General features: G+C 32.1%; 1 protein-coding gene across 1 annotated transcript in view; it reads right to left on the bottom strand.

Annotated features, from left to right (window-relative positions):
• Ac3 (Adenylate cyclase 3) overlaps positions 1–27,645 on the bottom strand; it is a 399,292-nt gene that overhangs the window by 4,326 nt on the left and 367,321 nt on the right. Inside the window, exons 13-19 of the mRNA XM_072532716.1 lie at positions 21,714–21,812; positions 20,300–20,553; positions 8,033–8,108; positions 5,696–5,921; positions 5,385–5,467; positions 5,165–5,263; positions 1,159–1,407 (exon numbers count right to left, since the gene is read on the bottom strand). Coding sequence (XP_072388817.1) covers positions 1,159–1,407; positions 5,165–5,263; positions 5,385–5,467; positions 5,696–5,921; positions 8,033–8,108; positions 20,300–20,553; positions 21,714–21,812 — 1,086 coding nt within the window. The remainder of the gene's footprint in view (positions 1–1,158; positions 1,408–5,164; positions 5,264–5,384; positions 5,468–5,695; positions 5,922–8,032; positions 8,109–20,299; positions 20,554–21,713; positions 21,813–27,645) is intronic.

Here is a 27,645-nt window from a genome sequence, read left to right as displayed (position 1 = left end):
TGAAAGAATTGAACACGTGGATTCGTACATCTACTTGGGAACAACAGTTAACTCAAATTGGGATCAAGCGAAGGAAATACGTATAAGGGTAGAAATACGTTTTTCTTCAGCCGTCTCTAACCCTCCCCTTCTCCTGCCAAGCACGTATTCCCATATTTCTCATGTATTTAACATTTATTTACGATTTATTACGATTTACGATTTATTGACGTTTATTACGGAACCTTAATATGGGCCAGTGTTTCTCTTCTTCTCTGACCAATGGGTCTATCAAGGAGCGTTTTTCTAGCTTGGTCATTTCGTTCAATCCGCATTACATGCCCTATTCACCTTAGACTTCATAGACGGAAAACGTTAGCACCAAAAAGCAAAAGTAACCAGTAGAGAAACAATCCCACCAATAGTCCTATTTGCTCAAATAGGACAGTATACTGATCTACTGATACTGATAGACATTAGAGAAAGCTTAAACACAGTTATTTCGAGATAGCACCTGCAGAACGTGCAGGTACTAGAATATTTACGCAAACTAGCCAGGACTATAATAAGCTCAAAAAGGAGCTAATAAAACAAAAGAAATGCTTCTATACGTACACCTTTAAACAAGAAATAACGAAGAAAATTATAATAAAAGCAGCTCCTGGTGTGTACATAATATTATTAAATCTATGCAGGAAGAATTTAAGGAACAAGGAATAGGTGCTAATGTGTCAGAAATGAGGCAAAAGGAACATGATAAGATTGAAAGTTTTTACCTAATTTCGCTAAAGAAATCTCAAGATCTCAAGGATTAAAAAAAAACAACGCTCTTCAAAACGTAAGAGTAAAGTGGGACTCATACAGTTGGCTACAAAGAGCTACGCAGTCCACAAAGCACGAAATTGCTTCAGATCATATTATGAATCAGTGTCCTATGGTTAGTCAAACAAAACATTTAACAAAATAAAAATTTCGTAAAAGTTATCTTATCGTGAAAAAAAACTTTTTCTGCTAGTATCATAGATTCCAAAAAAGGCTTTTAGATCATTTTCGGCAAACGAAATTAATAAATATTTACCTAAATTACTACCATTAGCGCTATCAACACCTAATAAAGTACATCCATACTTACAAACTTAATTACAAAATATACATAAAATAATTTGCGTAAATTTTTACCTGTATACATCCAGCTTTGCCCGTGCTTTCCATTCGCGAAGCTACGTTTACGGTGTTACCCCATATATCATAATGAGGTTTTCTCGCTCCAATTACACCTGCAGTAATAGGCCCATGATTAATTCCTAATTTTAATACAAAATGGTTAAATGATTGTTCGTTAATGCTCTGCAGGGCTTTTTTCAGTTCCAAAGCAAACTCTACCAAGATTGCTAAATGCGCCCAGCGAACATGAATCGGATCTTCAGGCTGTAAATTAAATAAAATATGTAAACAAATAAACGTTTATAAAATTCAATTATATATATATATCGTACATCTAGTGCCACAACTGCAAAAAATTCTAGTTTTGAGTTAGGCTTTAAAAAGGTTGCCTATATAATACCCCATCTAATGCAATACAGCCTTAACTGAAATATTGTCTTGAATAAGTATAAAGTAAGATACTTCGGTATTACACTGTAGGGTTTTGAAATGCAATATGGCCATAACTAGGAGGTGTGGCGATAATACACTCCACCACAATACAACCGATGTAATTTAATACGGCCACAACTGCAGACATTGTTAGGTTAGTGATACGATTTTATCAGTTCTCAATTATTTATGCACGCGGTATCCACGTTTTTATTTTTTTATTAAAGGTCTGAAAACAGTGTATAGTGATATTATTGTTAACTTTATTATCAAACACGATGTCAAGGGCAAGAAAAATGCTTGGACTAGCTTTGCAAATTAAAGATGATGAGAATCTGAGAGACAATTCAGATGTTCTGAGGTTATGAATGACATACCCTTTGTGTTGACGGAGGTTTGTATTTCAACAAAAATCACAGTGAGGTTTTACTTAATGTATGCAATTTTTTAGCTTACTCCGGTTGCGTTACCCGTGCAATCAAATCATACGGCAAATACATTTGAACATCAAGAAAAGCTACATACAGGCCCTCGCCAAGATGATTATATAGAGCAGGTGTATTTTCTAATAATACACTTTTCAAAATTTTATTTTTTATTGGAGTTTGTGAACTAATATCAAAGTACAATTTTTAACATTGCTTAAAATATAATTACAGAACTGTATTAAATATTAATGTACGTATGTATGCATTAGGTATGTATGGAATTAGGCAAAAAGCACCGCAGATTTTCTTTTCAATTGATTAGAAATGAGAGACCAATAGAAACAGGATGATTTATTTTTTTATGTTGGATCAAAATATCGCTCTGTCTATAATTATAAATAATGTTAACATCCAACGGCAACTTTTCAAATTAACCATAACTTTTTGTTTCAGTGTCAAATTCAAGAGTGAAATTTCAATTCCGATGACTCTGTGGCAGACAGTAACTACTCACCTGATACTTCTTTAAGCACTGATAGTGAAAATAAAAATGGAAATGAAAATATCGTAGCAGATTCTGATACCGAAATAACGGAAGATAATGAAGTTGTTGACAGGAATGCACGCATTGAGATAACAGATACGGTAACTGAAATTGACAATTCTCGAAAAAAATTGCGGAAACCAAGTAAATGGAAAAGAAATATTAAGAAACTGAGAGTTCACTCTGGACTACCTTATATTAGAGAAGGCAACAAAGAAAAACGTGGGAAGACTTTAAAACCTGCATGTGGAGAAAAATGTCGTACAAAATGCAGCCAAAAATTCAGCAATGCTCATGGATAGACAACGCTCTTCAAGGACAATTTGTTTCTTCCCATTTGGAAAAGTTGGTTACTAAACACAGAAGAACAGTTGAAGGTAGTAACCGCGGTATGAATTTAGTATATTTTTTAACAATACACGGTAAAAAAGTTAAAGTCTGCAAAAAGTTTTTCATGAATACCTTGGACATTGGTGCCAAATTTATTAGAACAACTTGGAGAAAATCAGATGGTAAAGGATCTGTAGAAAAGGATAAGAGAGGAAATTTTATGAAACGAGAAAGGGTTACTGGATTTGTGAGTCATATAAAAATTCTTCTGCTGAACAGCAAGCTACTCTTGATCAAACTTATAATAAAAATATTCATAATAAAATTAGAAGCAGAGAAGCAAAAGCAAAAGATGTAGCAAGAGCAAAATATGATTCTCAAGTATTGTTAGCTTGTTTTGATTTGCCGGCGATCCTTCCTCTACACCTTGTGAAGATGTTTCAAGCTTCTACTATAAATGCTGCCTGAACTGCTTATACTTTACAATTTTTCAGATGATACAAAAGAGTGGTTACTGTTACTTTTGGCACGAGGCTATCGCTAACCGCGGCTCAAACGAAATAGCCATGTGTCTGTTTGATTATGTTTCAACTTATTGTAATGATAAAGACGTTATATTTTATAGCGACAATTGTGTTGGGCAAAATAAAAATAAATTTATAGTTACCATGTATCTCTATGCAATTGCAAAAATTAATATTAAATCAATCAATTAAATCAAATTAACACATACATTTTTAACAGTGGCACATACCCAAAATGAAGGAGACGCCCTGAACTCAACTATTGAGAGGCAAAAGAAGAAAATACTTAAAACAGGTCCCATTTATGTTCCTGCACAATGGCCTGTCATCATAAGGTCTGCAAAAAAGAGGGAAATCCTTACAATGTAAAGGAATTGTCAACAGAAGACTTGACTATGACTATTGACACTATGACTTTAAAGATCTCAATTCAAAAATTGGAGGAAATTTTATAAAGAATACAAAAGGTGAAAAGGTAGTCTGGAATGATATCCAAGTCATTAAAGTTGTCAAAAGCAATTCTGGATCTTTCTTCTATAAAACAGATTATAATGCCGATGAGACCGAAGAGGTCCATTTTAAAGCATCGACAAGGGGGTGCTTAGCAACTGTGGAAGCAGTAATCGATTTAAAAAAGGTGTACATAAAGCCACCAACCATATCCGCAAAAACCAAGCAACACCTGTTGGAACTGTGCAATAAAAACTTAATAATACCAGTTCATCACAATTTTTGTAAGGACTTGGTTAATAGTAATTAAAAAAATGTTTGTACACACTTGTAATAATAATAAAAATATTTTTTGTAAGAACTAGTTGATTTTTTTATTATGTTGCCGCCGTATCTCCTAGGTATCGTTTTATACATGACTTTCTTCACAATGCAATATCGCCATAAATATCAAAATACAATTAACATTTTATTTTTAATAAATTTTAATAAGATCCAGCGAATAACTTTATAATTTGCTAACTAAATTGTAATTTTGAAGCCAGTCATTCTAAAAATAAATTATTTACAAGGTATAACTCGTCTGCTACAGAACGTTTTGCTCATCTCTCGAAAATATTGTATTTTGCACTTGTGGCACTATTGAACTGGGTGTGCGATATGATCATCATCAACTAGCGTCTAACATCTACAGCTGAACATAGGCCTCTCGCATGCTTTTCCACTTAGTCCTATTTTGCGCCATCTGAATCCAATTTGTAGTCACTCTTTTTATTACATCTGTCCATCTCGTTGGGGGTCGACCTCTATTTCTGTTAGCTTGTATTCGGAGTCTCCATTCCAAAATTCTTTTTATTCACCGGTCATTAACTGATCTTGCTACATGACCTGCCCAGTTCGACTTTAGTGTTGTTATCCTTTCAATAACGTCTGCTACTCCTGATCTTCATCTCCTATAGTTCAATTGAGGGTCAACAATGTTCGTGCGTTTCCTATTGAGCTGCTGAGTATACCGAGAGCGGATAATCTAAGTGCGGAGGTTGAGGAACCCCATGTGGTGCCACATAGCTTTTGGATTATATTATTTCACATTTTTAGTTTTGCTACCGTTCTTTGAGGGTGTTCTTTAATAGCAGCAATTCTGATAAAAGTTAATTCAAGATATTTTGTGTTTAGTTATGAGTGAGTAGTCTGTTTTTAAAGTGAACGGAGCATTTTTTGTTGACTTTTTGTAAATCAAAAGTATTGAGAGCAAGCTAAATAAATATAAACAAAATAAAGAAAATGATGAAAATAAAGATTTACAATTTTACCTTCATTTGTCTAGATGGGTTTAGGCCACTAGCAGCCATATATGTAGATCCTATTGTCTTAATTTTTATAACATCTTGAAACTGGGGTAACTCCAAAAGCTACAAAAGACATAAATATTTATTACAACTGAGGCATTACTTTTAATTTTGTCTTTTCTGCTTGAAAAAACCTTTTATGAAACTCTAAAAAAAATTTGTTATATAAGTATAAAAAACTTACCGCATCAAAATCAGATATCACCTCATTTAAAAACCTTAGGCACTCTAATCCTTGATTGTTGACTGTTTCTTCAGAATAAAAATCTAACAAAGAAAATGCGTGTTTATTAATTTTTGTAGGGTACAGATCAGACAGTTAAAAAGTGGAAGTAAACTGGTGAGTAAACATGATCATGTCTGGTCACATTACAAACTTTTAAGCTGGAATCACGGTTTTGGGTGGTCAAAAAAATTCTTAAATTTTTGGAAATAAAACAATAAGAATACAACTAGTGTTACTATTTTTTAATTAAATTTTATTATGTTAGGTACCTGAAAAATTTGGCATCGAAGCAAATAAAACTCCAACTTCTGCGTAACTTTGGGAATATAATTCGTCATGTTGCCTCTTTCTGTTTCCCATAAAATGAGCAGCTACATGGGGAGGTAGTATATTATACACTAATGCTTCGTTTCGTCGTCTCATATCTTCCGCACAATCTCTTTGTTCTTCTACTTCACATCTCCAAAGAAACAATACTCTAGACACCTTCTCCATCTAAAAACAAAATTAATTTTTATTAATTATAATACTAAACAAGCGTATAATAGTTATTGTAAATTTCCATCTATTATATAAAAATAAATTATGATTTCCGTATGTCACGCCATAACTTAAGAACGACTTTATCGATTTTATTCATCTTTTTTTAAGATTTTTCTAATACTGTGTGGAATGTTCTTAAACAAAAAAACTTTTAGTTTACCACGATTTAAATGTTATTCTATCATAACAGGCAGTGCAGTGGTAAGTACATATGTCCGCCTGTCAGACGGGTGACCGGAGATGAATTCCCCGCCGGGGAGGAATTTGTTGTTGTTTTGAAATTCATTAACTTTTTGTCGTTTATTTTTTATTCATATTATAAATGATTAAGCAATCAATCAAATTAAAATACACTAAAAATATAATTGAATAAGGAAATAATAAAAGCCAGAATTTTATTTTTTCATACAAACAGTTATGAATTACTTCTAATTCTGAGATCCAGTCAATTGCCGTCTACAGTCCCGCATTAAATTTTTAAAATATTAGATAAACTTCTTGGATATAAACCAAGTAAATATAACTTTTGACCTGACATTAAGTTTTCTCTTACTTTATATACACACACCCCCCCACACACACACACATACATATATATATTTATATATATATATATATATATATATATATATATATATATATATATATATATATATATATATATATATATATATATATATATATATATATATATATATATATATATATATATATATATATATATATATATATAAACTAACGAACACTCGAAAAGTGGTGGGTTTTTCGGTCAAAGTGGAGAAATAAAAAGAAGGTGGCTACTTCATCAATTTGTGAAGACGTTTCGCTTCTTAATCAAGAAGCATCATCAGTTCATCTAAAAAGAACAGTATGAAAAACCAAACATCCATGAAAAAGTTATTATAAGTGTGTTACCTTAAAAAGATATGTAGCAGTCAAAGATATAAAATGTGTAAAGAAGCTTATGATAATGGACATTAAATATTATGTTGTATAGACAATTAATTGAACTGAATACAGTTTATAAATTAACTCAACTTAGCACAGCAAAAGACATGTGGTAATGGTACATGTGTATAAAAAATATGTGAAAAAACTTAAGTAAAAAACATTAATTTACAGAGAATCAAAAAGATTATATGATACACTTCCAACAGTATATTATTATTTAAATTTGATTTTAACTTTAGGTAACATTATTAAAATTGAATTATAGATATTTAAAAAAATTATATAATAAAGTTACCACTCTTAAGCTTCTCAGTCGCTGTCGGTGAAATGCGACCAGAAATTTAGGTACCACGCCGAACGGGAAAAGATAGTGACCTTGAGGTCAAAATGTGACAGAACAGCAAGGCATTTTTTAAAAATTTAATGTTGTGGCAGAATAGCCAGCAACAGGTGAAGATTGATTCAACCTCCATCAGTCCAAGGTTCATACATTGGGAACTAGAATAATATAGATTCTATGGTCACCCCACCTTTCCAGTTATGTATCATACGTCATAATTCGACGAACTATTCTACCCCACCACAAAACGTTTAAAAAATGAGCAGAATGAACCTCAGTAATTTCTTATGGGATTTGAGATGGGAAATGCGGCCGTATCCGTGTTGCCCTTTTTTTAATAATTTAAAAAATCAAATGCAGTAGCCCCCAAAATTGAATGTTTGACACCGATAATCATATTTTGCAAAATAATAGACATGTGTGAAGCAATAGCGTCTACGTTCACTAAGCGGTCGCCAAGGCGCGAAACGGATGCGCGTGCGATTTAAGCCGCAAAGGGCAAAGTTTATAGTGCGCTGAAGTGGCTTAATATCCCCTACTTGACCTTTGATGAAAATCGCCATTTAATGACGCCATCCAAAATATTAATAAACTTATCTTTTCTTAAGCTGAAGAGAACAGTATTTCTAGAAATTTTCGTCTTAACAAAAGTTAAAGCTGATTTATAAATCTTAACTTGTTACTAGCATAAAATATTTTAAAACATATTTTATATGTATTGTATATAAATTGTAGCATAAATAAATGAAATATCGTCTTTTTTGATACCTACGTGCCTCGCCAGGAACGCCAAAGCTAACGTAGCTGTCAGAAGCAGAGCGGACAATGTATATTTTCCTTGAATCAAGCTAAAATAAAAGAAAATTAAACAAAAAAATATTTACAAATATAATAGTTATTTATGTACCAAGGGCATAAAGTAGTTGTTTATGCCCAAGGGCTACTATCTTACAAACATGAGGGGCCTCTGGACGAGTGTTTCTAAGTCGCCCGAGGATATACACATCTGTTAATGCCCAAAGTGCATACAAATTTTTATGTCATACTAGTTTGTTATCATATTCAATCCAAATATTTTTTAAAATTCAGAAAATTTATTATAGTAAAGTGAAAAATACTCTCGTTAGGGTAATGATGTCATATATGATCATAAATAAACATCTACGGCTGTCAAACCTAAAAAGTGAAAATATTAAATCTATCACTGGATCTTCCCAGAATTGCCAGTTTTATGTGAATTCTACTAAATAATGTTATGTAGTTATAATAATTTAATTCCATATTTTGTAACTTTAATAATACTTAAATGTTATTAAGAACTTATCAAATTTTTTTTGTCTTTATGCCTGTACGGGACATAAAGTATACTATTATGTAATTGGTAACTAAGCAATAAAAACACAATAACGAACTAGTATGATCTAATATTTATTTAACCAAAGAGTGTATTAATAAGGGCGATTAACAATTGAGATATTTTAACGCGTGAGCGAAGCGAGCGCGTTAATGTTCGAGATTGTTAATCGCCATTTTAATTCACGAGTTCGTTAAAAAATTTTCCGTCGACCGTACTTTTCAGAAATTAAGATATCTTAGTTTCAATATTTATTTACTTAACGATAAATAACAATTTTTTCAACTTTCATTGACTTTATTCAAAGTTTCCTTAGTAGTAGTTTTATTGACGTGACAACGTCTTAAATTAGGTTGTGGCTCGGAGTCATTCATGAAAAAGTGTAACGCCCGCTCACGTCTGTTACAGTGAGTCACCGAACGAGAGAGAGGCCCGCCGGACCGGCGAATGCCTTGCGTCTCTCTCCCACTCAAACATGATCGGTCCGCTGCGTGCGCAGCACTAGAGAATTAGGCGCGTTGAATCGGTGCGTGCTTCCGTGCTTGTGTCTCTGTCAGTGTTGTTCCGTCTACCGATTTTTCGGTAGATCTACCGAATTTGATTCCTATCTACCGATCTACCGAACTGCCCCTTGAATCTACTTAATTTTAAAACAAATATCACAATGACTTGAAAATAAATTCGGATAATACAATTTATCTTTTTATTTCTGTTACCATCAAAAAACTTTTCAGTGTAACCTAATACTTGGTATTTTTAATACGTTTGTATTAAAATTCATTTGATACTTCCCTATAGTGTTTAAAAATATATTTGCAAAGATGCAAAGAAAGCGAAATACCCCGAGATTCAAGTTCGTAATTTTATACCTAATAATAACATATTGTATAAACATCATTCCGTAATCATAATCATTCACACACGTCTCTTCAATTCTCAAAGAATCTCAAGTATCAAGTGATAAATTATTAGCTAAATGACGGTGTGTGTGCTGTCGGTTTTCTTTGACTGCCGACTTAATCCATTAGCAGATAATGGTTGTTACATCTATTTGAACCAGAACGTTTTAACTTTCTGTAAATATTATGACCTATAACTATTTCTCAAAATATTATTAAACCTTATTTGTATCATAATAGCTGATGTGAGCATTTGGTCCCAATAATTTGATTCTTTATTTATTAAACAAAATTCGATGAATTATGGTTATTTCTAATAATTAGTTCAGCATAATTATTTAAGGTCTTTAACTTTTGAACCATTAAGTCGCCACCATAATGGGAAACTTTTCTATTTTTAGTTTTATGGAAAAAAGTTATTCTTTCTAAAAAGTTCTGAATGATCTAAAACTTAGAATACAATCATCAGATATTAAATTTTTTTAGTAATATAGGCAGTTTATCAAAAAATATGAATTTTATGTTCATATTTTTTGACAAACCTTGTGTATATGGCTCAAAAAATTTAATTGATGATAATTTAGGTTTTAGGTCATAAAACTAAAAAACAATTCCATTATGGTGTTCACTTAATTGGACGCACTGTATTATAATATATATATATATATATATATATATATATATATATATATATATATATATATATATATATATATATATATATATATATATATATATATGTATATATATATATAATTTACGTCATTGCATATGATCTACCGAATTCTACCGAATTTTGCCGAAGGCATCTCCCGATATTGGATAAGCTCCACGGAACATCACTGGTCTCTGTCTTTCTCGAGCGTTCTTGGCGTTCAAGACACATTACAGCAGAAACACTTCCTTTCATTTCATATTTCTCCTATCATCGTCCTATCCTCAACAAAATCACTCAAATAGAAATTAGTTAAGTTTAAGTTTACATGTACAATGTTTTAGTAAACAAAATATATTTCGATAGTTAAAATTTGTGCAATTCTTATTTTCATTCAATTCCTTGTTCCTATTGTGCAATTTAATAATATTCATATCAATAAATATTCTACTGAGAAAAAGACGTTGTCACGTAAAATCTTCGCCCGTAAAACCGACTTTACAGGCAACCGATTTTTTTATAGTAAACATTAATATTCGAAATGATGCAATTACTGAAATTAAAGGAAGATATTGATAAATGATTATCTGCTATATGGCATTTTGACAAATTTATATTAAGGTCTTCTTGGACCTCTGTATATTCTGTGATAGAAGAAGTTAAATTCTGGTGGAGTTAAATTAAACTCTTCGTCAATATCCATCCTTTGATTTTTCAAATACACAGAATTTTAAACAAAAAAGTAAATAATGACATACAATGACAGATAGTGCTAACAGCGGCTACTTTATTTTAAATTAATTTTTTAGTGGGAATATAAATAGTCTTATGTTTGGTTGCCTACACCACAGGTCACTGCCAATCACAGAGCGTTTAATTAATTTATGCAAGCAATGTATGTTGTGTTGCCTATAATAAAATCGTTCATTAATAGAAAATCATTCATTAATAGGGGTCATTAATCAATGATTTGGAGGGTGTTAAAATTGATCATAAATAGACGGTTGACGGAAATAGTTATTTATGCACCAAGGGTGTTATTAAGATGATTTCACTCAAAGAGCAATATAATATAGTCAAAGGGTCTCTGACCCGAGGGATGGATGTTGCTTGATGGAAGTAATCATCTGGTAACACGAGTGGCACATACAAGATTTTTCACTTCTCATAATATAATAATTAAAATTGAGACGTTTTAATTTGTTTGAAGTAGTCTATGACAGTTGTTGGTATGTTGACGTTGATTTGTTGATTATATTATGTAGTTGTCATTCCGATTTATATTCATTTATGTATTTGTCATTAGTTTATATTCAGTTATTAAAAAAGAGAGTTTTTTTTTTAATTAATTAGATGGCTTTGGTAAAGACCAATTAGCCAGACGATTTTTTCTCTAACTATAATAATTAAAAAAAAATGAACAAAAAAGGAAAAAAACTTTACAGAAATTTAAAGAAAACTTATCCTTATTCACAATAACAATGCTTAAAGTATTAGTAGCGTAAAAGTTAAGTGTGAGCAGTGTATGTTTTTTTTAACTTTTATTTTCTATTTGTTTTTGTTTTTTTTTTTGTTATTAACAACTTCATTATAGAATTTATCTGTGCATTGACTATTTAATGAACAACCAAGTAGAATGTGTGTTAAGTCTCCAAGTTCACCACATAAACATGAGGAATCATCAATTAAACCAATTTTACATTTATAGCTTAGTGACATTGCATGACTTGCTCTTATTCTGTTTAAGGTAATAATAAAGTTCCTGTTGTTTTGGTCGTGGAACCATCTTATGATGGGGATTTGGACTTGACATGATTTATAATTTAATCCTATTTGTTTGCTGTCATATAGTTCTTGCCATTCAGTCCTAAGTTAAACTTTAGTTAAAGTGTGAAATTCAAATCTATGTATGGAATACACTGGTTAATAGAATCTCTGTGTAAGTCTGAAGCGGATTTTGCAAACTTATTAGCAATTTCGTTTCCTTGTATACCCGAATGCCCTTTGATCCAAACTATTAGCACCTCCCGTTGCGAGCTAAGTATTTCGTGATTGGTCTGTAGTATTTCTACTTCTAGATGACTTAAGTTCTTGGCCACACTTATATTTTTTAGTCTCTCTATGACACCTCTACAATCCGTAAATATGACACTTTTGAGTCTATATGTCCTAAGTATATATTTTAGAGCTTGACTTATTGCAAACATTTTTGCTGTATATATCGTTGCCTCATCTGATAATCTGAACTCTTCATGATATTTTGAGGTGTGGTCGTAAAAAGTGGAACCTGTACGATTTTTTTTTGATCCATCGGTGTAAATCTGATAATAGTCAGGCCATCGTTGATTGACCGTTTCGAGGAAGTGGTCGTTTTTGTCAATTTGAAACGTCTTAATTTTTTTAGAAAAAAGATATGCGGATGTTCTGAAAATATTGGTTGGGTTTTTGATGTGTACAGTACCGACCTGAATTGGGAAAGAGTGGTATAACTTTCACAAATTAGCGGAGTTTTCTTTCTTAGCCAATAAGATTGTATGAGTACTGAAATTGACAGTTCATGGATAGAAACTTGTTACTAATTAGTTGCCTTCTTAGTTGTAACGGTGGTTCTATAGCTTCTGCTTCCATAATATTTATTGGGGTTGACTTGAGATATCCAAGACATATTTTTAGACTCTTGATTTTTTGGGTTTTTATTTTGTATAAATGAATTTGTGCCGCTGATCCATACAAATGACTACCATAATCCAGGATTGATCTTATCATGGTTCTATAAAATAACAAGGCGATATTTGGGTCAGCCCCCCATTTTGTATAACAAAAGGCTCTCAGTATGTTAATAGCATTTTCAGACTTTTTTGTTATTTGATGGATACAATATTTCCATAACAGTTTCTGATCTAGATATAATCGTAAGTATCTCACAACATTTTTTATTTGGAAATTATAAAAAAGAGAGTTAAAGATTGTTAAAGTTAAAAATGAGAGTTCTATAATTACTATTAAATATATATTTGTAAAAAGTAAATTTTAATAATAAACTTTAAATTAAATTAATAAACTTAAACTTTAAATAAATTTAATATACTATCATTTTTATTAGCATTTTTTAGCGATCCATTCGTCAGATTGTATTTAATGTTAACCTTAGTATTACATTAAATTTTTCGTTAGCACCAAACTACTGCTTATAATAGGGAAAGAGTGGGCAAAGTGGCCATGCTAAGGAACATTTTTTTTTTCTTGAAGAAAATAAATAAGAAATACACTATATATTAACGTACGATATCCTATATACTTGATACATAAGGCAATTTTAATTTTCACTTTATCTCGGTAAATTTTTTAGATACATATTTTTTACCCCACCAAATGGCCACTTTGACATGTGGGGTGGGGCAAACTGGCCATGAGGTGTCCACTTTGCTCAATGCAAAATACAAAATTTAAACTGAATTTGTATACTAAATGAAAGTGTATTTTTAAAATAAAAACATTATTGCCATCGTAAAAAAAGAAAGTTTTACACCGAGTTTATCTACAAACGTCACAAATAAAGTCAATGTCTTCTTCTTCACACCCAGCAAAAGGTTCATGTGCCCATCGTAAACAGTCCGAACACTTTATCCATCCTTTATTTTCCCTTGACTTGGGATATAAGTCCTCGCAGAAAAGCTAATCAGTATCACTCACGTCACTCTTCGAGTCATTCAATAAAGCACGCCTCGCTGATTTTAATTTCGTTTACTGCTTTTCTTTAAATTTTTCTTTGCTTCCTTCATTTATCTTGTTACTCTGCTTTCTTTTTTTCAGTTTTGCTTTTGCGCCTACTGGTTCCATCTTGAAATGGCTTGAGGTCAAAACTGCAGCTGTTTCTTTTTTTCGCTTATTTGTAGACAGTGGACTGGGCTTGAATGTTGAAGTACTTGGTTTTGGCGAGTCTTTAGAGATTAGAACGAATGTAGAGTTTGGATCTCTAGATCCTACAGTGACATATTGTCTGTAGTCATTGAAAAACATAGACATTGAATGTAGAGGTTGCAGGTCGAAAATCTATCTCTCCAGAACGCGGGTTCTCTTTACTTGCAAGTGGTGTCTCTTGACGTCGAAGAATATTTTGTTGCAAATCTGCCAAATCTTTCCCTGGCATTACAGCAGAAGTTTCCTCTTAGTATTCAACACCCAGTTCTTGATTTTCAGCTTATTGAAGAGGGATAGAATCTTGCACGGAAATTTCTGTGGTCATGGCTGCAGCAAAATCCACATCAGTAAACTTCTGTCTGTTTATAGGAACTCTGCCACATTTTTCAAACCCCTTTACCGCAATAGTTGGAGTAGCTGCAAATGGAAATGTTTTTTCAAAAAGTTTAGATACTTGATATGTGTCACTAATCTACCAGGATTATTACGCAAGAATCTTTTGATCGCTTGGACATAATAAGTTTTTAAGGGTCCCATGAAAGAAACATCGAGCGGCTGCAGCTTATGACTACAGTGGGGGGAATGAAATCTACAGTTGTGATTTTCTCTAGCCCTTTCAATGAAATCTAAATTTTTTGTATGAGTGGAATGTCCATCAAGCGTGAGCGAAACTGGGTCGTCTTCGAATGGCTTCGCAAACTTCAATAAATGGTAAAACCATTGTGTAGAAATCTCAGTTTGCATCCACTCTGAAGGACGACAAACAAAAGCTGTTCCAGGTGGAGCGTCCGTCTTGAAAACCTTTGAAGACTGGAGAGTCATAAGTACAGTTTCATCAACATTGTAAACTCTATGAGGAGAATGTCAAAAAACTTGGTTACATTCGTTTTGTTAAATGCTTGCGCCCTTGCTGCTAAAGTTGCCTCAGGTTTTCTTAACACAAGTTCACGATGGCGCTTTTTGAACTCAGTTACCCAATATTTTCTTGCTAATTTCGTTTCTTTATTGAAGCAATGAGGGATGCTATTCTGTTCAGCCAGTTGGTAAGCAAGGCTGCGCAAATCAGCTACAGTAATTCCAAAAAAACGTACCTCCATCTCCAAGAGATAATTTACCAACTGCTGTTCTTGTTCTTCGTTGAAAAGACTCGAAATGGTATTAATACTTTTTTATTGTCAGTGGTGTCTCGATTTTTATTTAGTACGCGACATTTTAGTGTGTTTCTAGGCACATTGTAAGTTTTAGATTGCTCTTTGCATCGCTATGGGGTCCCATGACTGCTAATGACTCTTCCTCTGTTATTTTGACACTATCGCTACATTAAAAAAAACGTTTTTAGTATTACTATTACTTTTGCTACGTTTTTACTATTATGTTAAATAGAATTATAATATGAAAGTAACACGGCGTTTTCACCTTAAATAAAGGTACAATAATCGTATACAGTATTGTTAATTTATTGTATCATGTAAATACATAGTACACTAAGTGATCTTGGAATATAAATATTAGTCTACATTACTTGCTAAAATAGATTTGTTGCAGGTGAAAACCCCTAAACCAGACTTTAATCCGTAAGGTTCAAATAAAACACACGCTATTATGCTGTTTGAAATGTTCAATAGATTTGTAAACAACATACAATACTATTATTTTTCAATGAAAATATATTTTACTTTATGTCGAGCATAGTGGTCACAGACGTGGCTACTTTGCCCTCTTCGCCGCCATTAAATAAATGCCACACTACAGGCTAAACGAATCGAGCAAGGCGTTACACAGACACATCGTTTTTAAGCCTAAATATACCTCTTTTAGGAAGTTACTATCATTTGCCTGTATTATGAATGAAATTTTGGTTGTAATAATTAATTAAATACAGTTACCTTATATTATGATGTTAAAAAACACGAAAATTTTTAATAACTTCTAAACAAATCATCAGAACAGCTTACACCTTTAACACATCTAAGATGACGTTTAAATGGAAGAGTTGACGGGCCCGTCGCTGCAGTAGATCACTATGCCTGCAGTGGCCACTATGCCCACCCTTCCCCCTTTTTTTTAATTATGTTATATCACCGGTTTATTAAATCTGCAATATATTTGTAAAATGCAAACGCAAGATTATCATATGCAACAATATGTTAAAATTTATTCAATTTATAATTACATTATATTGTATTTGACGAAGTCCATTACAGATAATCTAAGAAAATATAAAAATTAATAAAAGTTTCAGTTGAGTTATAAAGGTCAAATTTATTAATTATATTGCGACATTAAGAATGATTGTTACTACAACCAAATTAAAAATCAAAAGATACGAAAGTATACTTCAATGTCGCCAAAGGCATTTCTCCGTTTATTCGCGTTGGAAACTCGCCAAGGTAATACTTCGTCGCAGCCATTTTATCGTGACAAGTTTAAGGCTAAATCGGTTATTTATCACTGGATTAGGACATTTTAACTTCCTAAATTCGTTAACGATGGTACATGCATAACATTCAAGTAACTGCAGAATGAGTAAATAGTTTAGTATAACAAAGGATCACATTGACCTCCAGTGATAATGCCCATTATTAGTCGGAATGATTGACATAGGCTTAAAAGGATTTTGTACTCATTGTGCGTAAATCAATTATATATTTCTCAGATGCAAAACTCAAAAGTAAAATTTACGAGAATTACGAATCATAAACTTCTAATACAAAGACATCAGACAAAATAAAATTCTAATTAAAATCAGAATTAAATATAAAGCCGGAAGGCGACTGTATTTTTTGTAGAAGACTCTTATGTCGTTTTCATATTCATCAAATTCCATCCAGTTCCTTGGTGGAACCAAGAATGCAACAAGCAATTCAACAATCCAAAAAAGAGTTTAATAAATTCAAACGACAGAAAAATGAACAAAACTCTTTAGAATTCAAACGACTACGAGCTATAACCAGATATACTATCAAAAAAGCAAAGCGCGAATCTTGGATAATATACGTTTCAACAATTGACAGTTCTACTCTAATGACAACTGTATGGAAAAAAGTAAAAAGAATATCTGGTACAAAATCACACAAGTCGATAAATCTGTTAAAGCAAAATAATGTAATATATAAATCTCAAAAGCAAATATCAAATATACTGGCATTAGGTTATGAAAAAAACTCAAGCGATGCATACTATTCACCAAATTTCTTAAAGAACAAAATAAATGAAGAAAAATCTACCATAGACTATGAAGATCAAAATAACAGCGAAATAAACTTTCCAATATCGATGGATGAATTAGAAACGGTAATGAAAAACTGTAAGAACTCGTGCCCTCGGCCAGATAATATACCCACTATTTTTCTAAAAAACTTCACCTACCCATCTAAAGAATACTTACTCAGCATGTTCAACCTAATTTTCTCGAAAAATGTATTTCCAGAATCCTGGAGAAATTCAATAATACTTCCTATTCCTAAACAAAGTAAATCAAAATCAGATCCCGAAACATATAGGCCAATATCTCTTGCTTGTAGTACGTGCAAAATGCTAGAGAAAATAATAAATAACAGACTCATATGGTATCTGGAATCAAAGAAACTAATTATACCAGAACAAAGTGGCTTCCGAAAACGTCGTTCTACTGTAGACAACCTTATTGATGTAGAATCGGAAATACATGAGGCTTTCGCAATCAACCAACACTGTATTGGAATATTTTTCGACATTAGTAAAGCCTAAGATTCAGTATGGAAATATTTAATTTTGAAAACGCTCAGCGAATGGAAAATAAGAGGTAATATACTCAAATACATATCAAACTTATTAAAAAATAGACAATTTCAGGTCAGAGTAGACGGCGTATATTCCTCAACAAAAAATCAAGAAAACGGTATACCACAGGGCTCGAACCTTAGCACTATCCTGTAAAAGCTAGGCTATATGCAGATGATTTAGTTATACTTTGTAGAGAAAAGAACCTAACAACTATCCATAACCATGTCCAAAAAGCCATAAATCAAATTGAAGAATGGTCATTCACAAGTGGTCTTCAGTTCAATACCCTCAAAACCAAAGCAGTATGTTTTACGAAAAGTCACCAAATAGAACCTAAGAACTTATATTCAAATGGAGAACAGCTTAAATATGTAGACGAAGTTAGATTTCTTGGTATGATCTTTGACCAAAAACTAACTTGAAAGAAACATTTAGAAAATTTAAAAAAGACATGTCAGCCTGGAATAAATTTATTACAATCACTCGCAAACAAAAAATGGGGAGCCGACTCTTCTATATTACTACATATCTACAAGGCTTTAGTACGCTTTAAACTGGACTACGGCTCAATTGTTTACAACTCCTCCAAAAAATCGTACTTAAAAACAATAGATGTTATTTAAAATACAGGCCTCCGAATTTCATTAGGAGCACACTACACAAGTTCAATACAAACTCTATACTGGGAAACTGGAGAGATTCCACTAGCATTTAGAAGGCAATATCTAAGTCTTTCTTATGCCGCAGCAGTATCGTCTAATCAAGATAACCCTGTTATACACAACGTATTCGCTGACTGCTTCAAAAGTTGTTTCCAAACTTCAAATCGAACTGATCACCCTTTCTATTACCGCCTACATACCTACTTGTTAACAATGGGTATCCATTTTCCAGACACCTACAAGACCTAGTACGATATCTCCTCGATTCAAACCCCTCCTCCTTGGACAATTCGATTTCTCTCTACTGACACCAGCTTATTGCGCCTAAACAAATCAGAAACGCCAGCAAGTCAAATTAATCAAGAATTTCTAAAAATATTAAGCAAATATGGTAACTGTTTCAAAGTTTACACCGATGCCTTCAAAAACGAAGACGAAACTGGGGCAGCAATCTACTCATCAGATTATACAGAAGCTTACAAATTACCTTCATATACAACAACGTTCTCAGTTGAACTATATGCGATACTAAAAGCACTAGTTCTGATAGTTAACAAAAATAATAAGAGAAATATAATTATTACAGATTCTCTCAGCTCAATAATGGCATTAAACCAGGTCTACTGTAATCATCCACTACTCCTTCTCATTAAAAAAGGAACTAAAACATGCAGAAAATATGAAGATTAAAGTTAATTTTATATGGGTACCGTCACGTACTGGAATCGAAGGAAACGAGGTTGTAGATAAAATAGCAAAAAATGCACCTACTAACCCAAACGCAGAAGAGAATACGAAAGTTTTTCACACCGATCTGAAAGCATTCTTTAAAGAAAGGATTAATTCAATATGGCAGGATACATCGAAGAACTCCCCAACCAAGCTGTACGAAGTTGATAAGAATTATAAAAAATTCCCAAAATTTAACAATAGAAGACAACAAGTAACCTTCACTCGCCTCCGAATTGGCCATACTCGGTTAACACACGACTACCTACTAAAACGTACTGATAAACCTGTGTGTGACATGTGTGAAAGTGTCTTAACGGTAAAACATTGTTTATTGCAGTGCCCCAAGTACGATGTGCAACGCAAAATGTATAACATACCATCAACATTAAACAGTGCTCTTGGAAAAGACAGTAATACTAAAAATATTTTCGCCTTTCTCAAAGACTGCAAGCTGATATCAACAATCTAATATTTTACTGTGTATAGATCTAGGTTTACTTCTATTTATGTATTGCTATAGTTAATATTCTATTGTTAAGTTCTAACTCTGTATCACAATCCATACACGCTAATAACCCTGCGTGGTTGATGCGTCATATAAGGAAAAAAAATACGAATGGGATAAATACGGCCCGATGTAAACTACTAATACGACAATAGAGTATAATTTAGAAATTATGATAAAATCGACGAAAACTGTATTGGAAATAAATAGTACCTTATCACGTACCTGTTTCAATTGGCAACCAAATTAGGTATACATATAATTTATTAAAGAACAGTACAGACACTTTTTCTTTACTAAAATTATATTTTTTGTTGGGATACGAATGCATGTGTTTTACTTAATGACAATTCTAGCTTATGAACACGATAATAATAGGTAATGAATAAGAAATATCTAACAATATTGATGCGTTCAAATAATATGTGCTTTTGTAACAAACAGATACCAGCCGACTTTTTGAAATTCGGCAGGACATATATGTCATCACAGTAATAAAAGAGTGAAGAATATATTATCGTATTATATCTTAATATTATTATTTACCTCATCCACAGCTTCATTCGTTCTTCGCAATCTATAGCTGAGCTAAGAACAAAAATATTAACAAGACATTGTGCAGCTGCTATGAGAAACATTAAAAAACTTTTCCACATGTACGATAAACATGCTGGCAATGATGCTGCAATTAGAATAAGTACGGTAAAGTAGCTAAAGTATGATGGATACATACACGAAGTATCTATATCTAAAATCGTCGAACAGTTTTCCGTCTGCTTTGTGAATTGAACACAAGAGACCTAAAATAAATAAAAAACTGACGTTGGTTAAAGTATTCTTAAAAAATATTGTTTATAAAAAAACTGTAACTATATATGTACGAAAACAATTTTACATTAAAAGAAAAATTATGATGTATACATTGGTAGGTATCGCGGGAGAAGTATGTATTTAAATTATCTTCTATTGAAAAAAATCCTTTCCTTTAAAGATTGTGTCGCAGTTTAAATTTTCTAATCAATTTTACTCTTTGAACAAGTTAATAAGAGACCTTGATATTAAAGTTCAATTATTAGAAATAAATAAATGATTGCTTTATATTATTTTGGTGAAATTACTTAATTGTTTGGTTAATAAAATAAAACTCTTAATGTGGACACCTACTCAATTAAAGTTATTTGAGAATATAAAGAAATGAGCTAGGATAGGAACGCCAACCTTGATTAAAGTGGCGTTGTATGTCACTATACTGCTGATTATCATTAAATATCCAAAAACGCAGATCCTTTTACTGCATTTCTATATTATGGATGTATACGAATCTTAAAATTTTAGAATCATGTTTGTTAAAACGAGGTAGATTCCAATATATTTAAGTACGCAACATTTTAATCGAAACATACAGTAAAGACCATGTACCATGTTCCTAACTCTTAAAAACGCGAGGTGTCAAAGATAAACTAAAAGTGAACTATCGCGTAACGCCACTGATTGGATAAGGATGACGAGTAATAGATGTAAGAGTTTTTAAAGCCATTGCGAATAATTCGATATATAGTATTAGTAATATATACATTATATACAATAATTAAAAATACACTTCTTTGTTCTTCTAAAATGTTAAGGTTACTTTAATAATTCATAATAACAGTATTATCTTCAAAATTTGGTCAGAATAATCTAATACTCGTCATCCTTGTCAGGCTAGTGGCGTTGCTTGCTAGATCTCTTTTATAATAGACTAATATATGAAATATTTTAAGCATCATTTAATATCCAAACTTTTTTCTCGATAATGTCTAAAATTTTTAATTTATTCGCGAAAAAACGTTAAAAAACAACATTTTTGATTTGTAATTTGTGAACATTCAGTAAAGAATAACTCCAAAACTATTGAGGTTTTGAAAAAACTATGACTTTTAAATTAGTTATTAATAAATTTATAACTAGTTTTACTTACCGAGTCCAAAATATTTACAGTACCCATAAGTATTATACAAGTCGTTGATAACAGTCTTCTAATAAACATTGATTCCTTAAAGGCCCGCCAACATTTTGACTAAAACCAATGTCAATTAAAGAAATTAATTTAAAGTTTAAAATATATATATATATATATATATATATATATATATACATATATATATATATATATATATATATATATATATATATATATATATATATATATATATATATATATATATATATATATATATATATATATATATATATATAAAACCAACCACGTCTTTTCCTTTTTAATTTTTAATCCCTTTACCCCTGTTGCTGAGACGCCCATGGCCGTATTTGCAAATATATACGCGGGTGCTCTTGTTTACCATTAGAAAGTTTTATTGGAACCTACCGACTTTCCTAACCACGGAATTCTCACGTACCGATAGGTCATACTTATCAAAAGACGCCGAAGTAGTATACCTTACGGTAGGGCTTGGATTAATCTTCTCCGGTTCCAGGCGGTTTCTTTTTGATATATTTAGTAAACATTGTCGTAAACTAAGTTTCTTAATCTAATACCATATTAGATTAAATATGGTTATAAAGTACCATTATTTTAATTTAATTCAGTGCTTGATACTAGTAAAGTATAATAAAGTTCAGTGAAGTAGTGCAGCAGTCATCAAGATTTCATTATAAGTTATTGTTATCATATTACCTTCAATTACCTGGGCGAATAATATGGTATGTAATTGTATTACCCAATTTTGGACGGATCTGCGTCAACCTTTTCATCAACTGTAGTTAAGGTCAACTACCCAATTAGCAATTTAGTTAAAAGAACATTTAATATTTTTTATTATTTTATTATTTATTATTTTAATTCGAACTTTCAATCAGCTATTAAGAACTCTTCACTAATAATTATTACGAACAATTTAATTCTCAGTAAGAACAGTTAATCATTAAACACCAGTGCGAGACAGATAATTAACTTAAAACCAAGTGAAGGTTGGTTTAATTTTTATTATACAGAATTCTTGTAACCTTTTTGTATTTTTTTGCATTTAACCTTAATTAACTTTGTTTTATTTGCTATTCCTTTTTTTAATTTATTGTACCCGTTATCTCTAGATAAGCCCATAAACAGCGAAGGGAGATTTCTATCAGCTTTAGTTGATTTTTTTTTAAATATTATCAGGCTCTCTTCGCTGATAATTTAAATTGTGTATGATTTTATTATACTGCATCTGTAGAGGTATTTCTTAATCATAATACTGTTTATTTCTATATGTATACAACCATTTATTAATTGATGGTGCATTTTTTTACTTGTTTACATACAGCCGCCTATATAGTTGTGTTGTTGAATATATTGTTTTGTTTTATTAGTGAATTTTATTTTTCGACTGATAATAAGTTTCCTGATATAATAATATCTCTGAATAGTTGCTTAGTACACCCAATTATTATTATACCTTCGACCAGAAGAAATATCAGGCTGACTATATTTCGTAGGTAAGTACGTGGACGGAGTCCACCTAATATATTTATTATTTGTTTATGTAGTGTGTTGACAAGATTTATTTGATAATTAACTGTTGATATCGTTCCTTGGATTTGGTCTTAGAACCTAAATATCTTTCCTGATCTCTTTTCGTTTCAAGGGTTTCTTAATTTTCCCCTTTAACTCCAAAAAGTTAAGTGGCGCTACTTATTTCGTCCGTTGTACCCATTCCCTGTTCCAAAAGCTAGTTTCAAACCCACGACTAGCTCTCCACCAACCATCTGGCTGCCGTACGCAGTGTCTCCATTGGTGACCTTTCTAGCACCATCCAAAAAAGGTTTCCGAGTATGTATAGAGAGAGAAAGAGAGAGGGGCTTAGGCTAAAGTCTGAAACTAAGTGATTATTTTTAAAACGAAAAGGATAAATAAAACTTTGGAGATATGTGAAATGAGCTAAAAAGGATAATATTAAGGAAAAACAAGAAATTACAGCACTTCGCATTTACTAAATAACTAATTTTTTTATTCTGTTTAAAAAATATCATCTATTTTATTTAATATACTTGCCATTTATCTTCTGCAAATACGCAAGATTAGTAGCACATTCTAAGTTACTCTTTATAAGAATACTTTACGGACTACTTTACATTTGTTGATGACTGTTTCAATGATGTTGGTCATCTAAAGTGATTTCAGATAACCCTAAATATAATGATCTAACGGACGAGTATCAGGAAAATAATGGGACCTCTCTATGAATCATCCAAGTTCAATCTATCGATTTAAAAAAATTGCATAACAAATCTTTAGTTTGTTTGTTAAAGTGAAGAATTGATTCAACTAAAACCAAACATTTTTGGTAGTTGTTCATTTCATTGTACCGATATATTCTGGTTATTAAGTACATTTAAATACTGTCATCATTTAAGTATTTTTATATAAAACATTTACCTATATCCTATTTACCACATTCTCGAACATCCAATATCCCAACATTCAACTTATATGGGCTAAAATTAATTTACAATATATGAAAAATTAAATGATAATTCTGATTTGACCAATACCTTGTGCAATGGTGGTCAACTATTTCATTCAAACATAAAGTTGCTTTTATCTAAAAATTATCCGAAAATATTACATTAGATGCAAAGTACTCTTTATAATTGCAGATTATAAAACTTCTTGTTGTATTAAACGTCTTTTGTGCAGATTACTTATTAACAGATAAGGTCGCTTTGGAAGAAGTGCCGGAACCGCTTAATAACGAGACATTTTATATACCATTATGCGTTGAACCCAATCAGTTTATGTTTCACCCTGCATTACTACCCATCAAAAATTGACATATTTTACTACCCGGGTTACAGGTGTAACCAAATTTAAAACACGTATTTGCAAAAAATTAAATATATTTAGAAAAGTACAAAGTTGTTGCATACAATGGTTTCACATTATTAAACATAATTATTAATTGTTAGTTTTAGTTAATGCAATCTGGGCACACTTTTGACTGATGGTTCAGACATATATATATATATATATATATATATATATATATATATATATATATATATATATATATATATATATATTGCACTTCTTGTCCGTTATCCTCGATTTCCTGTCTTGTTTGTCTTTGGTCTATATTAGGTACTTCAGGTTTGATATGCAAATTTTTTCTATGACAGCTCGGAGTTGTTTTGATAAAGTTTGGATTCCGAGCCGTTCTCTCATTAAGGGACTAACTAGATCGGTATTAAGTTTTTTTATGAATGATCTTTTGTTTGGTATTATATATTATATTATATATACCAACTCCGATTTTGGTTTGATTATAAAAATCAATTATTTCTGGAAGCACTGTAGAATATAGTTTGCCTCATTCAGGATGCATGGTGGATGACTTGACAACAATTTTTTTCTAAGCTTTTCGAGGGCAATACGAAAGCACTGTTAAGTTTTTACTATAAGCAAACATAGCATAGGATGGCTGAAATCTGAGTTTATCGCACTTACAAAAAAACCAGGAGCCAAAAAATGCAAAGAATACCGTAGAAGATTACCGTACTATAAGCCTTATGAGTCATCTCCTAAAATTATACCTAAAATAATTCATTACAGAATCTACAAGTTGTGTGAAAGTCAAATTTCCTCCAACCAGTTCGGGTTTACAAATACTGTTGGTAATAGAGAGGCTTTGTTCTCAGTATAAGTCTTATTCTAGGGATGCAGAGGCGTCAACTGCGACGTATACGCATGTCTGGTTGATTACGAGAAAGCGTTTGATCGAGTACAGCACGCCAAGATGATGCAAATACTAAAGGAAGTAGGAATTAACAACCAAGATCTGAAAAAAATTAGAAATCTTTACTGGAATCAGACTGCAAATCTCAGAGTTGAAGGTAAACACACTGACTATGTGAAAATCATGCGTGGAGTGAGGCAAGGTTGTATTTTGTCTCCTCTAATCTTTAATCTATACTCTGAAAGAATATTTATTGAAGCTTTGCACGAAACTGAAAAAGGTATTGTACTAAATGGTTACCGGCTAAACAACATCAGATATGCAGATGACACCATAGTATTTGTGGACAACTTAGAAGACCTAAAAGTTCTTATGTACAAAATCACGTATTACAGTCAACAATATGGACTAAATATAAACGATAAGAAGACAAAGATTATGATAATTGGCAAGAAAAGGATAACAGATGGTTAACTCTACGTCAACCAATCTCCTGTAAAAAGAGTGACGCACTACAACTACCTGGGCATCATAATAAATGAAGAATGGAACAACAACCAAGAGATTAGAGCACGCATCGGAAAAGCTAGATCGGCCTACAATCGGATGGGGGCCTTCTTCAAGAGTCACAACCTCTCTCTTGATACAAAAGTAAGAATGCTGCAATGCTACGTCTTCTCTGTCCTTTTTTATGGTGTTGAATCGTGGACCTTGAACGAAAATATGCAGAAAACTGGAAGCATTTGAGATGTGGCTATATCGGAGAATACTTAGGATCCCGTGGACTAACCAAGACACAAATGAGGAAGTCCTCAGAAGAATAAATAAGAACCAAGAGGTATTGAACACCATCAAATCTCTAAAGTTATATTTCTTCGGACCTATTATGCGAAATGAATCCAGATATTCTCTCCTTTAAGCCATTCTGCAAGGAAAAATATTTGGAAAACAAGGTGCAGGAAGAAGAAAAATATCTTGGTTAAAGAACCTCAGAATCTGGTTCAATACAACACCTGTGCAGCTTTTCCGCGCTGCTGCAGATAAGATAAAGATTGCCATAATGATGGCCAACATTTGTAACGGATAGGCACATCACGAAGAAGAAGAGAAGAAACATAGCTGAATTTTGGTTTTTGTTACTTTTTTCGATGAACGTTACTGGGAATTCAGCTTTATTTTTCTTCATGGTTCCAACTAATGTAATGTGTCTGAATGATCTGAATGATGTCTGAATGATCATCACACAACTTTTTTGCTTTGCTGTTTGGATTGAGGTAAACCAATAATCTGTTGTAAGGTTACGATATGTCCCATGAATTGGTTTTCTTATGACTCAAGTGTAGTATTCAGCTACAGCGACACCTATCGGTGTTGAATTTTTACCGATATACACTTCGACATTCAAAAGATAAAAAGTTTTTGCATCACATAATGCTAACATTTTAATTCCGTATTCTCGGGTTTTGCGGGTATATACATTTTGAATGGACATCTGCCTCGAAAACTCATAAGCTGTTCATCTGAGGCAATTTGTAAGAAATGCAAAGCGAGCTTCACTCATTACAGCACAAAAAAATGTAATTCCTGTTTGTTTGTTGAAAAGTTCTTTCAATGTTATCGAATTCATATTTAGAACCCCTGTGTAGTAATAAAGTCCGCATAATGCTTTGATTTCCATTAGATTCGTATCTCTCACATAGGATGGCCTATTGTATTAGCCTTTTCCTGAAATTCCACTAGTTACTTGTCGAGCAGCTCCTTTATTTTCAGATAAATGAATCACTAGATTTCTTTGACTGGTCCAACGTGACTTTTTGTTGAGTTTTTCACTCCATTTGAAGCCATTTTTTTCACGTAGTTTGGTAGACACTTCCTCAATTTGCACATATTCAATGTCACTTCCGTTATTTGTAGTTGAGAGAGATTCGCACGGAATTTCATGGCTTGTTAAATCTTTGCAGCCAGTCAGACATATGCTGCTGCATATCATTATCGTTGGAATCTTCGTCATTCTCCGGACCATAATTATCATCAGAATACCGTTCTCTTCCGGTAGATAATCATCGTCGAAATCTTCGTCAGGCACTGGACTATAATCATTATTGGAACCTATACCAGGTTCCGATCTATAATTGTCTATTATTAGGTCATCCTCAGAACTATCATTTTGATCGTCGG

This window comes from Diabrotica undecimpunctata, chromosome 5, assembly GCF_040954645.1.
Source record: "Diabrotica undecimpunctata isolate CICGRU chromosome 5, icDiaUnde3, whole genome shotgun sequence".
Lineage (NCBI taxonomy): Eukaryota > Metazoa > Arthropoda > Insecta > Coleoptera > Chrysomelidae > Diabrotica > Diabrotica undecimpunctata.
This window is presented reverse-complemented; position numbering and strand designations above follow the sequence as displayed.